Source organism: Staurois parvus, unplaced genomic scaffold, assembly GCF_062004578.1.
Source record: "Staurois parvus isolate SC_StPar_1 unplaced genomic scaffold, SC_StPar_1.0 ptg000195l, whole genome shotgun sequence".
In the NCBI taxonomy this organism is placed as follows: domain Eukaryota; kingdom Metazoa; phylum Chordata; class Amphibia; order Anura; family Ranidae; genus Staurois; species Staurois parvus.
The window spans coordinates 1,125,173-1,142,079 of NW_028317991.1; the positions used below are offsets into that span (position 1 = coordinate 1,125,173).

At 42.8% G+C, this 16,907-nt stretch overlaps 1 protein-coding gene across 2 annotated transcripts in view; it reads right to left on the reverse strand.

Annotated features, from left to right (window-relative positions):
- The window catches only part of BRWD1 (bromodomain and WD repeat domain containing 1), a 166,246-nt gene that overhangs the window by 106,007 nt on the left and 43,332 nt on the right, over nucleotides 1–16,907 (reverse strand). For both annotated transcript variants that reach the window (XM_089677883.1, XM_089677882.1), the window contains exons 4-7: nucleotides 16,017–16,076; nucleotides 10,429–10,576; nucleotides 5,925–6,023; nucleotides 5,682–5,842 (exon numbers count right to left, since the gene is read on the reverse strand). In XM_089677883.1, the coding sequence (XP_089534009.1) occupies nucleotides 5,682–5,842; nucleotides 5,925–6,023; nucleotides 10,429–10,576; nucleotides 16,017–16,076 (468 nt within the window). The remainder of the gene's footprint in view (nucleotides 1–5,681; nucleotides 5,843–5,924; nucleotides 6,024–10,428; nucleotides 10,577–16,016; nucleotides 16,077–16,907) is intronic.

Consider the following 16,907-nt stretch of genomic DNA (forward strand, 5'->3'; position numbering starts at 1 on the left):
CAACTTTATTCTACAAGAGTAACAGTTTTGGAAAAAAAATAAAAAAAATACAGACAACTTGTGAGCAAAACCTAACTACACGGTACCGCTAGCCTACATTAAAGTGGCGTTCCACTTTAAAGATTGGTCCCCCGCTCCCCATTAAGGATTGGCACATTTGGGGAGCGGGGGAGAACGGGTACCCAAATTTGACAGGTACCCGCTCCTACTTCCGCTGCGATCGTCTAGGCGATCGGAAACGGAAGTGGTCTTCCTACCCTCCCTCCCCAAAGTCTTGTGGGACACGTGACAGGTCCCAGAAGACGACGAGGCCATTCAGGAAGCGCAGCGCTGCTCGCGCATGCGCAGTGGGAACCTGGCTGTGAAGCCGTAAGCTGTCACAGCCGGGTGCCCACACTGAAGATGTCGGCGCCTGGAATACAGGACGGCCGGTGAAACGGGCTGCGGCGGAGGCAACGCGGGACAGGTGAGTGGCTGCTTTTTAAAAGTCAAAGCTGCTGACTTTTTCTTTTTTTTTTTTTTTACAGAGTGAGTGGAACTCCGCTTTAAAGTACCAACTACACTTGTCCAGTTTATCTGCAGTGCACTTAATTCGGTGCAGTTTAGTGTAGGACCACACTTTAAAACGCAACTGAGAATACTAAAAATGTTTTAAAATAAGGTGCAGAGCTTAGACTGGGAGAGAATTAGTATAAACAGCCAATCAATTATACTAAGTGCCAACAAAGGACAAGTTAGGAGGAGAGAGTAGAGTGACAAATGAGTTCATCAATCTGCTTCTAAGCAGGCATTAAAATGGCCTCGAGTGGGGCTAGCCTCTCACTTTATAATCTGGGGCTACAAGAACTTTAGAGCACAGGTTGGTGGAAATGTGCAGCCTGCAGAGTACCCTGGGGGAGGCGGCGGAGGAGGAGGCAGCAGAGAGCTTGCCTAAGGAAGCCTACAGGAAACTGTAGTGCTAGTGTTAAAATTGGGTTGGAGCTATATAATGCTGCTCATGTTGGGTGCAAGAAGGAAGAGGCATAATGCTGTAATGGAGCACTATATTCATGCTGGAGGTATTTACACACACACAGGTTTTTGTGTTTTTTTGGAAGTGGGCCAGTAGCATGTGTGAGACTAAGATGGCAGAGTTCGCTTCACAAGTTCGTGTTGCTCTACTTCAGCTCTATTACAGGAGGACAGTGGGAGGGGCCTTCGGCCAGCATGACTACAGCTGGCAGCAAATCAGGGACCTGCTAACATGTTGCATCTCCTTGAAGTGTTCAATCACAGTCTGGGAGACTGACAAGACCTGTACAGCAGTAAAGAAAATTCATGCAGGCCGTTGCTGTATGGCAGAGCTGCATAAGTCTCAAAATTGGATGGAAAATAATTAAAAGATTTAGGTAAAATAGCTCTCATTTACTGTATGTACTTTGTGTGTATTTAGTTTTCCTGGAATTCCTCTTTAACCGCTTGCCCTCCACCCTATAGCAAAAGAACTGCTACAGGACGGCAGGGCTGTGCAAAATTGTGTAATAAATAAATTTTACACACACACACACACACAGTTGTGTTCAAAATAATAGCAGTCAGACATCACTAACCGGATCAATCACTGTTTTTGGTAGAAATGATATTTCTACATGGCAAATAATTTACTAGCAGGTGTAGTAGAGTAATAGAAATCCAACAGACCCAACAGTCATGACATGCATGCTGCTGATTCTGTGTAATTGAATCACTAATTGAAAGGGGCATGTTCAAAATAATAGCAGTGTGGAGTTCTATTAGTGAGGTCATTCATTCTTTGAAAAACAGGTGGCAATTATTGCCCTTATTTAAGGAAGGAAGGCAGCAAATGTTGTACATGCTGGTTACAGTGCATTTCTCTCTGAAATTCTGAGGAAAATGGGTCGTTCCAGACATTGTTCAGAAGAACAGCATACCTTGATTAAAAAGTTGATTGGAGAGGGGAAAACATATAAAGAAGTGCAGAAAATGATAGGCTGCTCAGGTAAAATGATTGCAAATGCTTTAAAATGGCAACCAAAACCTGAAAGACGTGGAAGAAAGGGAAAAACTACCAATCAAATGGATAGAAGAATAGCCAAAATGGCAAGGACTCAGCCAACAATCAGCTCCAGGAAGATGAAAGAAGGTGTGACGTTCCCTGTGACATCTGTTACAATTAGAAGACCCCTATGTGAAGCCAAGCTATATGCAAGAAGCCCCCGCAAAGTCCCACTGTTGGAAAAAAGACATGTGCTGAAGAGGTTACAATTTGCCAAAGAGCACATTGACTGGCCTAAAGAGAAATGGCGCAACATTTTGTGGACTGATGAAAGTAAGATTGTTCTTTTTGGGTCTAGTGGCCGGAGACAGTTTGTCAGACGACCCCCAAACACTGAATTCAAGCCACAGTACATTGTGAAGACAGTGAAGCATGGTGGTGCAAGCATCATGATATGGGGATGTTTCTCATACTACGGTGTTGGGTCCATTTATCGCATACCAGGGATCATGGATCAGTTTGAATACATCAGAATACTTGAAGAGGTCATGCTGCCTTATGCTGAAGAGGAAATGCCCTTGAAATGGGTGTTCCAACAAGACAACGACCCCAAACACATCAGTAAACGTGCAACATCTTGGTTCCAGACCAACAAGATTGACGTTATGGAGTGGCCAGACCAATCCCCGGATCTTAATCCAATAGAAAACTTGTGGGGCGACATCAAAAATGCCGTTTGAGGCAAAACCAAGAAATAGAGAAGAACTGTGGAATGTAGTCCAATCATCCTGGGCTGGAATACCTGATCACAGGGGCCAGAAGTTGGGTGACTCCATGCAACACAGATGTACAGCAGTTCTCAGAAACAGTGCTTATACAACTAAATATTCATTAAGTGATTCAAAGGAAAGCAAAATCTTCAAACATTTTTCAGTTTATATAGTGAATGTTTGAGTTTGTAAAGAAGAATACAAACACTGCTATTTTTTTGAACAGTCTAATGTTCACTTTTCTTCAATTTTTTCAGAGGAACAAAAGAAATTTGATCTATTTTTCTTCATGTTTTGATTTGGAATAGAATGTGTAGTGTTCCCAATGCATTTGTGTGGATGGAAATAAAAGCTATTAGAAGGATTTTGAGTGTGCGTGTGTGTGCATATACACACTATTCACATTTCCGGGTAGGGGAAAGTGCACGCCGCCCCACCCATGCTGCTATTGGCGGCTAGAGATGTCAATCACCAGGTCTCTGCTTCCGTATTCCCCGCTGCCACTCAGCAGTTGTCGGGGAAAGCTGACAGGGGAGAGACCTGTGTGTAAGCACACAGTGTAAGTGCAACACAGCACAGAGTTAACCCTTTGATCGCCCCAGATGTTAACCCCTTCCTGCCCAGTGTCAGTGCTTTTTATTAGCACTGATCACTGTACTAGTATCACTGAGGATGTTAGTGACAGTTAAGTCAGTTCCCACCCAGTATCAGAATGCCCGTCACAGTCCCGCTATAAGTCGCTGATCGCCACCATTACTAGTAGAAAAAAAAATAAATAACTTTCACGTAAACCAATTACTTTACACATATTGGGATTTTTGCTTTTAGCAAAGACATGCAGCAGAATACATTTTGGCCTAAATTTATGAAGAAATTTGTTTCCATTTTTTTTTTTATTGGATAGGTTTTAATGCAAAAAATTTAAAAATAAATTGTTTTTTTCCTCAAAATTGTCAGTCTTTTTTTGTTTATAGTGCAAAAGATAAAAGCAGAGGTGATCAAATACCACCAAAAGAAAGCTCTATTTGTAGGAGAAAAGGACAAATTTATGTACAGCATTGCATACCCGCGCAATTGTCCGTTAAAGTAATGCAGCGCCATATCGCAAAAAATGGCCTGGTCAGGAAAGGGGGGGGGGGGGTAAATCCTCTTGAGGGCAAGTGGTTAAATAAGCACCGCTGCTCTAACAAAACTGGCTGTTTAGGAATGTGTTTCATACACTTCTAACACAATACCAAGGAGTCTGGAGCCAAGTCTCTAGCAGTATTTTCACCAACTGAATATGTAAACCCCAGCTGCTGTAGGAAGTCACTTGGAGCAGTGAACCACAATTTAAAAACCAAAAAAACCACAGCGCCTAGGACCACTCTGTACCACGAATGTTGTCCTAATTGTAGAAAAATATGCTCATATGCTCAATTGCACATTTTTACGCCCCAACCGTAAGTCTAAACAAGGCCTAAGGCCTCGTTCACATGGGGCACCCTACAGCGAGGCCATGTTTAGCTGCACAGGGATGAGCAGCTGTTCCATGCATTCCTGTGCAGGCAGTCCCATGCATATCAACTGGGACACAGCAGCTGCATTGACACAGCCACTGCTCCCAACTTGACATCCAGGTGGGAGCATGTCCCCAACTCACACAGTCTGCATTTGGGGCCATGCACCTACACCCAAACAGATGTCAGACCTGTCCTTGCAGCTGCTGAGTCCCAGTTGACATAATTAGGATTGCACAGAACACCTGTGCATCTCACCTTGCATGTAAAAATAGTCCTCCATTGGTGTACACTTCAGCACACCTTGTTAAACAAGGCTTTAGCAGGAATTTGGTAGGTTATGTTGTGGTTTTGTGGGCAAATAAGGATTTTACTAGGTTTTTTTTTTTTAGTGAAAATAGCGATTTAATAAACATTTGTGCAACTATTGTGGCGCCTAAAAAAAATCAGTAGCACCTTTTTATTCTACTGGTCATGTGCTTCCAAAAATATATGGTTTGTGGGGTCTTTTACAAACTCTGAAAGCTGTAAGTGAAAAATGGAAACCTCCAGATTTTTAGAGAAAGTTTTGTGTACATTTGATTTTCACCATTTCACAAAAAGGAGCAAATTAAAATTTACATATATTTGTTATTTATTAACTCAATACAGGTTTAACTTTTATATCTAGCAGGAATTTAGCAAATAATGATTTTAGTCTATTTTTAGCAAAAATATTGTTTTGCACAAATATCATGGGGCCCTAAAAATCAGTAGCGCTTTTTTATTCTACTAGTCATGTGTTTTCAGAAAATATATGGTCTGGGGAGTCTCTAACAAACTCAAAGCTGTAAGAGAAAAATTAAAAAACGCTATTGAAAAATTGTAAAAATGGTCTGGCCACCTGGATTTAAATTGGCGCGCAGGGCCTGGCAGCAAAAGTAAAAAAAAGATGGGTAAAGTAAACTTGTAAAGAGAGAAGCACAATGTCTCAATGTAACAGCCGGACAAATAGCATTTCAAACAGTGAGATATCGCAACTTTATTTAACCTGTTCCTTTTAACCCTTTCACTGCCAGAGCGGTTTTTGAATTTTTTTTTTTGCACGCTTAAAACATAGGCTTGATGGTTATTTAAATCCCCCCAAAACATATTTTCTGAAAGTAGAGACCTTGGAAAATAAAATGATGGCTGTTCAGATGTTTTTATATCACGATATTAGCACAAAGGCAATAAATACACACAAGTTCATTTTAGGGCACATCGCTAATTTTATGGTACATCGCTAATTTTATGGTGGTATTGGGGAGTGCGGGCAGAAGTGAACAGTAACACAACATGTTACACCCTAAATACAGGTGTAACGTATCACGTTACTAAAGGTGAACTTATCTTTTAAGCATTGTTAATTTACTGATTAAGAAAAGGCCAACTTACAGTAAAAATTCTTTGACCCGTGCGGTCAAATGCAACACAGTAAACAGAAGAAAGGTGACCTAGAATCCTCTTCTGCATCTTGATCTGCTGGTACATTGTTACAGGAAATGCAGAAGCGAACTGCGTGGCTCCGGTAAGATGTTTCCCCTGATGCACATCCACTAAAACATACAAAGTACCAAATGGTGAGAAAGCATCATGGGTGTTATCAGATGCAGCATACAGGACAGAATTTTGCCATACCAACAAACGGTGGTTTCTTCCTGGTAACAGACACTTCTGGTGGCCTCCCGCGCTGAAGAGTGGCAAAGGATTTCTGGCTCCACTGAGCATTTCTGTGACCTGAAGACATGTAAAAAATAATGCAGGATCAAAAATACGGGAATGAGAAAGTGTCTTGAAATTAAGCTTTACAGTGTATATAAACACTTACAATGAACTTCTGTTTGCTCCCTTTTGAACTGCTAAATAGGTTTATATCTATATTAAAATGCAAAACCTACCTTTTAAATTTTGCCATAAATTTTGTGAGTTGATAATTTCCTGGGCCCTCTGCCTGTGCACAGGCTGTTTTATTCTATCCTAAATACAGGTGTAACATGTTGCTAAAGGTGGAGTTAGCCTTTAAAGCTACTGACACCCAATGAAGAGGTAGCCAACATATGGGACTAGAAGTGTAAACAGTAAATCAGAAGTCCAACACCCGCAGACTTTAACAAGCAATCCTTAACGCAGGTTTGTCTATGCAGCTCTCTGCATAGAGGTTTAGCCTTGGCTTAAAGGAGAAGTCAACCTTTTACAAAAAAAATAAATGCACACCCTTTTTCAAGTAAAAAATGTGCATTTATTTTTTTTTATACTGTAGTCTGTAAGACATTGCACCCATGATCAACAGATAAAGGGTGCAATGCCTGTATCCTGCAGACACTCAGTAATCCGCCTGCCCATACCTTGTATGGGCAGGCAGTTAATGAATGGCAGGAAAAATCATGAGCACCCTTGCAGTTCACTGAGAACTATAAGCTATCCGCTGCAATGGCTGGCGGTACTTGTAGGCATTCATTCACAGGAAACTGTGAATAAATGACGTGAACGTCTTGGCGGAGCCCTGCTTGCGCATGCTGGTTTAAAATAGTGACAGTGGGTGCAGGGAGAAGCTCCTTCGTCCTCTGTCACAGGGAGGGAGGATCAGGGAGAAGAGGCAGCAGGAGCTGGAACACGCAACAAGTTTCAAAAGGTGAACTTAGCCTTTAACCTCGACAAAGGTCCACGTGGATGTCAACGAAACCGGTCAGTGTACGCTCCCTCTCTCTGTGCACATGGGACCCACAGCCTGACCGGGAGCTTGTTAGAGGACGAGAACAATCATGGTGTTCAGCACTCCATATTCAGAAGTAGCGACAACGGCGTGACACAGTGTGGTCCCATTCAGCAAGTATGGAAACTTTATACACAAGTCCATGGCACTGGACTATCTCACTGATAATCGGGAAGAGCTGCAATACTGGCTTGTGTCCATCCATCCTGCCATTGCTGTCCATGCCTGTTCACTGTTTGCTCACTGTTTGCTTTCACTGTGTAATTACAGCTGTGTAGAAGTGATGTTTGAGAATTTCCAAGTAATGATTTGATACACAGAGATCTACATTCATTGTTGGCAGATTGCTTGTAAAAAGACAGATACAGGACTTCTGTGCACAGCACTGGATACATTTGTGACCTGCGAGTCTTGCAGGCTGTATGTGAACAGGATTCAATCTTCAAGCAACACTATCAACTTGGCTTCACTCCATGAACCCTTTCAGACGAGACAGACTCTGTCAAGCACATCTGCTTGCTTAGCGGGGGAGCGCTCCGCTGATCCCCACTGAGCAGGTGAATGACAGGTCTGTGTCTGCTTCGCTATGCAGAGCAGACACGGACACAGCTCGCTGCTTTTTTTATGGGGCAGTTGGATGGAAATGGACCGCCTGTCTGTTTCCATCCGACTGTCATCCGATCCAATCAGCTGGACAGATGGGGAACAGATCCCCATCCATTGATTTTTAGTGTACAGGGTCGGATCAGATGTTGGTGGGTGTCAGCAGACATGTCTGCTGACACCCACCACTCCATAGAGAGCTATGGGTGGTCCGATTCGGTCCGTTTGAAAAACTGACAGGTGGACCCGATCAAACCATCAGCGTGAAAGGGGCCTATCAGTTTGTTTAGCAGTTACAAACAGACATTCAGCTGCTGGTTCTAGTCTCTGCTCATCCATAGTTGCTTGTGTGGTTTATATTTACTGCATCTTTCAGGATGCTCCATGATGATATGCTTTGTCGATACCACATTCTATGACCGTGTTTAACCATATGAAGTTGTGCTTCTCTGATTGTATATGGATTCATGTATGACATTTAAAAGGCTGACAATGCTGTCATTTTAATTACACAGTGGGAATTTTCTGTCAGAGTATCCATCCTGTTTTTAGTAATGTGTGCTTTAATCAACTTTTTGTAAATTTTGTATTTATCCCTTTATTATTTATTGTAATTTTGTTATGGTTTAGCCTTGAAACCTGTAAATTAAGTGTTGTAGGAACCACATTTTAGGTTTCTAGTTCAGCCTAGGGGTGGTCTATTGCCCAAAACCAAGCAGAAGTCCAGATTAAACCACAGCCAAACCCCTAGGCCATCATCTCTCCTTGCTGCAAAATACACAAAAAAGGTTAGGAGTTACCCAGTACCCCTGCACGCCAATAAGTGTAGAAGGTGTTAATAGGTTGTAACTTCTGTTTACCTTCAAGCTGTTGGCACTCTACTCTACAGCCTCTGCTTTCCTGTTGCATAATGGAGCGCAAAGTAGTACATTCAACTGCACGTTTAAGGAGCACGCCAACACCCCTAACCAAGGCAACCAACACTCAAAGCAAGGACTACCTCCCAAAAGGTACCCCACACTGTGCCTCTTCACGGTATTGGTATAGTACATAGAAGAGCTTTTAAGAACTTACCTTGGAACCTTTGGTGCCTACATCTTCAAGAATTGTAGCAGCTGGCATGGCGGAATCAGAGTGCATGGTATAGAACTGACCAGAAAAAATCTGCTGTAATACTCCAGGGAAGGTCCAGGGCCACCTATTGCTTCATCATGAACATGCGTGTGCACCCTCCCTGGCATCTGTGAATAACAGCTCCAAGTATACCCATGCAGCTGCTGCATTAAGGGAGACCCAATTTGTAGTAGGCAACATTGAGTTCCAGCCTGCACACCTGCAAGTAGTTAGGGCACTGGACTCCTCTGCTCTCATCTCTCTGACAATAGGGGCACGGACCTGCTTTAGTCATGCATAACCCCCCCTCCCCCCACAGACTTAAGGATGCCGGTGGCCATAGTCCATCAAAAACAAACAGCAGCATACATCAGCGGCTCAAGATGGCCACGGAGGGCTCCCAGCTACCCCTAACCTCCTGAGTCATCAGAGGAAAGGAATTGGAGCCTGACCAAATGTAAGTAATGGAAGGCTTCACTAAAGCCTTTGCACTCTTGGGAATAGCTCCTTCTCCTCAGGTGGAGAAGAGACCTTGGGGAAATGCCAAAAACGTGGAAGGTCCCACAACTGGGATACTAAAAGTAGTCAAGATAAGCAACTGCTCCAGGTCCACTGTCCCTGAAATCATGGTGGGGCATATATTGGGAGGCTCCTGCAACTAGCACAAAGGTCTGAGGGAAAACCACAAACCATTTCAATGTTCCGGTTAGGCTACAGTTAACACATACTGAGGAGACTAGGTGACTGTTTTTTTTATTGATTTTGGATGTGTTTCCTGTTTTAGTCCAGGTACACACAAAAAGTGACTTTGAAATTGTGCTATTTCAGTTGAAGTTGACACAATTTCAAAGCCACGAACCCAGTGCGATTTCATATGTGGTTTGCCTGACTTAATGAGACCTCCACAGGAAGCCAGGAAGTCGTCCACAACCAGCACGGAATGCACGGGTGGAGTTACATCACCAAAGACACACGGAGAAGGCAAAACAGGCTACGCGCCCTGATCCAGCTGATCCTTCTACAGGCCTGTAGAAGGAGCAGCTAACTCCGATCGCGTAGCCTCTTTTGCCTTCTCAGTGTGTCTCTTCCGCTGGTGACGTCACTTCCGCCTTGCATTCCGTGTTGGTTGTGGATGACTTCATGATTCACAGGGCGCCCATACCCCAACATCATCATCTACTGCTAGATTGTAAGCTCGAAAGAGCAGGGCCCTCGATCCCCTCATGTTTTGCATTGTATTGGTATTGTTCGGTCACATGTTCTGTCCCCCTTTGTAATGTACAGCTCTGAGCGAACTATTGGCGCTTTATAAATACTGTATAATAATAATACTGCCTTTGGATTGCAGCAGCAGTTCCCATAGGACGGAGGAAGAGCAATACATTACCTTGCTTCTTGTGAGGGTTTTTAACTATCTGCCAATAAATGAACATTGTAATACTGCACTCAGGGGGTGCGCTTCCTGCATTTCTACCTTTTCCTGTCTCAAGGCAAGTGATATGGCCTGCTCTGAAACCTCCTAGCCAAAGAGCAATTAATCCTTTCAGTGCAGGGGGTCCCACTGCAAGGTGGATTTTTTCATGGAGTTGAGCTTTAAACCAGCTACAGCCAGAGAAAGGGCATCTCTGGAACATGGTCAGAAAAGTCAGCTTACATATTTCAGTACAGGTTTCCTTTAAACAAAAACAAAGCACTCATCAGTATGTATTATACCTTTTTCTGTACGTAATGATGGTTTGACAAGGCCAAGCAGGGAACGTGCTCTGGATAGGTTTGCTGGAGAGTGGTTATCAAGAAATGTTGTTAAACTCTGACACAATTTCAGCAAATGGTCCGGAGCTACACACTTGTTAGCCGATACCTGTAAGCAGATAAAAATCACATTACCTGAGAAGGTTCTTCTATAATCCAGGCCATGGTATAAATAACAGGGGCTAGTAAAATTCAACTGGACTCTATTATGTTAACAAGGTTTTGATGCTTATCCAGTCTTTTTTGGTTCTAATAAATGTTGGGCCATACAGCATTTATAGCCTCGTGGTTTATTAAAATTGCAACACCAGTCTAAAATAACAAAACAGTGTAAGGCTCCATTCCCACTTGTGCGAACTGTCATGAGACTTGGGACACAAAAGGCACTGGGGCGGGGGGAGGAAGGAGCCAGGAGCGCTGGTGGGGGACCCAAGAAAGTGGGTCAGGGCTGCTCTGTGCAAAACCATTGCACAGAGCAGGTAAGCATAACATTTAATTAGTAGCTTTAAAATAATTTCAACACCTTCACACCCTGCCAATAACAGATTGACAGCTGGGCAGGACGTTCCTCCTGTGTGATGTCATATGACGTCCTCTCAGAAGGTGCTGCGCAGCACCGCGATCACCGGCTGTGTTCACCAGATACAGCTGATGACTGATCAGTAAACTGGCCCGCTGCCAGGGTCATGTGATTGCTGTGATCAATCACAGCAGATCACATGACAAATGTAAACAATGGATGGCTTCCTTTCATGCCATCCATTGTATACAATTGTGTTAGCTGTGATCGGTCACATCGATCACTTGGTACAGACAGGGTCAATTACAGCCCATCTGTACCATGTGATTAGCTTTGGCCATTCACAGCTAATCACAACAAAAGACACTGGAAATATTTGTACTATCCTGGTATTTTCCAAATAACCGATTCGGGTTATTTTCACCAAATTAACATAGCAGAATACATTTTGACTTAAATTTATGAAGTCGTCCATGCACACAGACTAACCAGCTTTTTTGGCAGGGGCGATTTTTGACAGGAAAAAAAACCAGAACTAGTGGGTTTCTAGGTGAGTTTAACTGTAAAAAACACTCCAACGCTGCAAAACACGGTAAAACATGGCAAACCAACATTTTTGGAGTTTGACAAAAAAAAATAAAAACTATAAAACCGCGTTATTAAAACACCCCGTGTGCTTGGAGCCAAAAGGTTATTTGCAAAAGGTTATAACAAAATGAAGAAAAACATGTTTTTTAAAAAATTTTTGTAGCAAAAAATAATATAACAGTAGTGATTAAATACCACCAAAAGAAAGCTCTATTTGAGTGAAAAAAATTTAAATTTCTTATCGGTACAATTGTTATTCAAAGTGTGACAGCGCTGAAAGCTGGCTTCGACAGGAAGGGGGTAAAAATGCCCGGTATTGAAGTGGTTATAAACAGGTAAACACAAGGGGTTCGATAAAAAAAAAAAGAAGGAGTTGGGCAGGTTAATGCACCTTTATAAATAGTTGAACAACTGAGCATTTGCACTGTGCTCCCTCTATGTTTTAAGGCTTCATTTTCCTTTTTGTGCTATGATACTATTGATATTTTTTGCTACTAAGGCAGTCCTCAGAAACGTACAGTAAAACCCTAGTTACACACTATGCTTGTGCAGTGCATAACCAATATAATTCTCCCACATTCTACATACAGTGAGGAACAGAAGTATTTGAACCCCCTGCGATTTTGCAAGTTCTCCCACTTAGAAATCATGGAGGGGTCTGAAATTCACATTGTAGGTGCATTCCCACTCTGAGAGACAGAATTTAAAAAAAAAAAAAAAAAAACAAAAACAGAAAATCACATTGTTTGATTTTTAAAGAATGTATTTGTCTTGCACTGCTGAACAGAAGTATTTGAACGCCTGAGAAAATCAGTGTTAATATTTGGTACAGAAGCCTTTGTTTGCAATTACAGAGGTCAAATGTTTCCTGTAGTTCTTGGCCAGGTTTGCACTGCAACAGGGATTTTGGCCCACTCCTCCACACAGATCTCCTCCACATCTGTCAGGTTTCGGGGCTGTCGCTGAGCAACACGGAGTTTCAGCTCCCTCCAAAGATGTTCTATTGGATTTAGGTCTGGAGACTGGCTAGGCCACTCCAGAACCTTGATATGCTTCTTACAGAGCCACTCCTTGGTTATCCTGGCTGTGTGCTTCGGGTCGTTGTCATGTTGGAAGACCCAGCCACGACCCATCTTCAATGCTCTGACTGAGGGAAGGAGGTTGTTGCTCAAAATCTCACAATAAATGGCCCCATTCATCCTCTCCTTAATACAGTGCAGTCGTCCTGTCCCCTTCGCAGAAAAGCACCCCCAAAGCATGATGTTACCACCCCCATGCTTCACAGTAGGGATGGTGTTCTTGGGATGCAACTCATCCTTCACAACAGCCTTGTACCATGTGACAAGCTGTGACCAATCACAGCTCACTCAGTTATCAATGGCTGCAAGAATGCAGACAGAGAGAAAGAGAAATGATTGCTTTTACATCCTATATGGGTGTAAAAGCAATCAGTGTAAAAAAATAAAAAAAAAATCTTCATCACTCCAAACATGACAAGTGAAGTTTAGAGCAAAAAGTTCTACTTTGGTCTCATCTGACCACATGACTTTCTCCCATGCCTCCTCTGGATCATCCAGATGGTCATTGGCAAACTTCAGACAGGCCTGGACATGTGATGACTTTAAAGACACCTGTCCACCCCACAGTCAGTAAGACGCCAACTACTACCATGGGCAAGATCAATGAGCTGTGAAAAGACACCAGAGACAAAATTGTGGACCTCCACAAGGCTGGAAAGGGCTACGGGGCAATTGCCAAGCAGCTTGGTGAAAATAGATCAACTGTTGGAGCAATTGTTAGAAAATGGAAGAGGCTAAAGACTATCAGTGTCCCTTGGACTGGGGCTCCATGCAAGATCTCACCTCGTGGGGTATCACTGATAAGAAAGGTGAGGAATCAGCCCAGAACTACAAGGGAGGAGCTGGTCAATGACATGAAGAGAGCTGGGACCAGAGTTTCAAAGGTCACGGTCGGTAGAACACTACGCCATCATGGTTTCAAATCATGCATTACACGGAAGGTTCCCCTGCTCAAGTCATCACATGTCCAGGCCCGTCTGAAGTTTGCCAATGACCATCTGGATGATCCAGAGGAGGCATGGAAGAAAGTCATGTGGTCAGATGAGACCAAAGTAGAACTTTTTGCTCTAAACTTCACTCGTCATGTTTGGAGTGAAGATTTTTTTTTTCTTTTTTTACACGGATTGCTTTTACACCCATATAGGATGTAAAAGCAATCATTTCTTTCTCTCTGTCTGCATTCTTGCAGCCATTGATAACTGAGTGAGCTGTGATTGGTCACAGTTTGTTACATGGTACAAGGCTGTTGTCATTCATAGATTTCACACGTAGTAAGCAATGATGTCACAAGTGACATCTTGCTTACTACTTTGCATGTGATCACTGATTGGCCAATCAGTGATCACATGATCGGGACCACGTACAGAGGTCCCGTCCGGCGATCGGTGTTTCACTGTGTCCGGAGGACACAGCGGGCACCGGAAAGCGGTGCTGCGCGCTCCCGGGGAGCGCGTACAAGCAGAGTGCGGGGAGGCCATTTATAAACAGCCACCCGACCCTGCAGTGCCACCGTCCGGCCGTTTATATACATGGGCCGAACGGAAGGTGGTTAAGTCCTCATGCACACTTGATGTTTTTACAGCGGCTGTTTTTGGCTTTTGGCATTTTTTTCTACAGACAGTAAACTCCCCAGCATGATATCCTATGTGTCCATGTACACAGACTGGAATCAACGTTTTTTGGAGGGGACGTTTTTTGGCTGGAGAAAAAAAAAAAAAAAAACCCAGGACTAGTGGGATTCTAGAGGATTCTAGGAGTTTTCTAGTTTAGTTTTACTAAAAAAAACCCCAAAAATTTGTCAAATAAGATTTTTAATAAAAAACTGCAACCGCAAAAAAAAACCAAACAAAACAAAAAACCACAGAACGCCAATACAAAAACACTAAAAAACTCATGTTTTTAAACGTGACTTTACACAGCTAACATTACCGGCGTTATTAAAAATGCCCCATGTGCATGGAGCCTAAAAAGCCCCATCTACAGATTTAGAATATCAGACGGATGATCGCAGTTTTTTTCTGCATGCTAGTCTCATATCAAAAGTGAAGAGATTACTAAAGTTAGAAAAATTCTTTAATGATGGGATAAAAATTCTGAAGAATGCAATGTACAATATATTGCCAAAAGTATTGGGCCAGCCCTTCAAATCATTGGATTCAGGAGTTCCAATCACCTCCATGGCCACAGATGTATGAAATCAATTTCACAATTTCAAGCTCCCAACTTTGTGGGAAGAGTTTGGGGATGGCCCCTTCCTGTTCCAACATGACTGCACACCAGTGCACAAAGCAAGGTCCATAAAGACATGGATGAGGGAGTTTGGGGTGGAGGAACGTGACTGGCCTGCACAGAGTCCTGACCTCAACCCCATAGAACACCTTTGGGATGAATTAGAGCGGAGACTGTGAGCCAGGCCTCCTCCCCCGACATCAGTGCCTGACCTCACAAATGTGCTTCTGGAAGAATGGTCCAACCTTCCCATAGACACCCTCCTAAACCTTGTGGACGGCCTTCCCAGAAGAGTTGAAGCTGTTATAGCTGCAAAGGGTGGGGCCAACTCAATATTGAACCCTACAGACTAAGCCTGGGATGCCATTAGTTTACTTTTGGCGATATAGTATACTTTAATTGTATTTTTTGGACGACTACTGTAATGGTTAAACAAAAATCGTATGATCCAGTATCATACAATAAAAATTTTCATTCTTGTCCCTTCTATTTTTTTCCTCAGACGATTCCTGTGTACTAAAGATCAGATTATCGCACATTCACTTTAAAAGAGGCGTTTTTTTCTCTCTCGATATTCTGAAAGTGTATACGGGGCTTAAGTCTAATCGAGAGGACTGAGGGAGAGGGTGATGACTATGGAAGCAGAAGGCCAGCAGCCATTTCTTTCTGTAGTCGGCCACCAGAAGGGCCTGTACCTTTATTTCAGGGACATCAATACATGCACATTGCAGTCCACTTGCCGGAAGGATAAATGTGTCCCAAAAATATTTTTGTCTGAAGTTCTACCTTAATGCAAAAACTAATTTTACAGATCATATTCAAGCAACTACCATTTCTAAAGGAAACAGCTACACAGACAATGTTGTGCACTACAGTCATATGAAGAACAATCAAATCTTTAAACACACAGCACAAAGGACTGTGCAACTTTTAGCAGAGTGTCTAAAATAAGAATTGTCTCCATCACCCACTCAGAATCTTTATTTCCATCTCCAATTGTGTTTTTCCCAGCATTCTGGGGCAAAAAAACATTTCACATAGGCAGCTGGATACTTTAGGCTTGTTGCTCTGTCTATACAACCAGAACACAAACCATCAGCATACAATACAGCAGAAAGGGACATTGTGCTTACCATTTCCTCATATGTCCTACTGTGTTCACTGCCCTGCCAATCCAATCTGTTAGGAAGTAGCTAGGATAGAGAAGAGAATGAAAACTCGTAACACTTTTCAAAACTCAAGGTTAACAAAATAGCAAGTTATTATAAGAACTACTGTTTTGCTATGAATTTCTTTTTAGAAAGATGCAGAATTAAAATATTAAAAATGACATAACATCAAGAGTAACACATATGAGCACTTGGTGATCGAGTTTACATACAGCCATGAAAGCTTTTTCAGTCATTTAACAAAAATCTCAACAGATGTAATGGTGTACTGTTAAAAAAAATTAGCGTACGGTCAAAGTTTTTTTTGGCCCTACTTGTATGGATTGCAGGAGTGCATTTCGTTCTACACTCCTATGACCTGTTTTCAGCAGACAGCAGGCTTTAGCCTAGAACATCACTCAGCCACTTAAGGCTTTAGAAAGATCCTGACTTTAAAGTCAGGATCCACCTAGATGCCTGGACCGGCAGCTGGCTCATCCTCTCAGTATGCTGCAGGGAGTCTGAGCCAGCCACTCCTGCACCCCCCTCAGTGTGGTGTTCCAGTGAGCTCTGGAGGGGCAGACCAGAGAGCCGCTAACCAACAGAGTCTGACTCTCTGAAGACAGAAAACCGAGCGATCATCGGTCTTTGAAACAGTGGGGGACAGATGCAGCATCTGCATAGGGGAGTATTTTTTTTTCTTTTAAGAACATCTTGGCCTCAGAAGCTGGTATTGCCCTCCTTAACAGAAATGTAATGTCAACATTTTGCACAAATGTCCACTGTCTCTGACATCAATACAGTGACATTCTAACCACTTTTAAATGCAAAACTCCCCCATCAGCAAAATGTTTGCGGGTTTTCTTTTCAACCTCA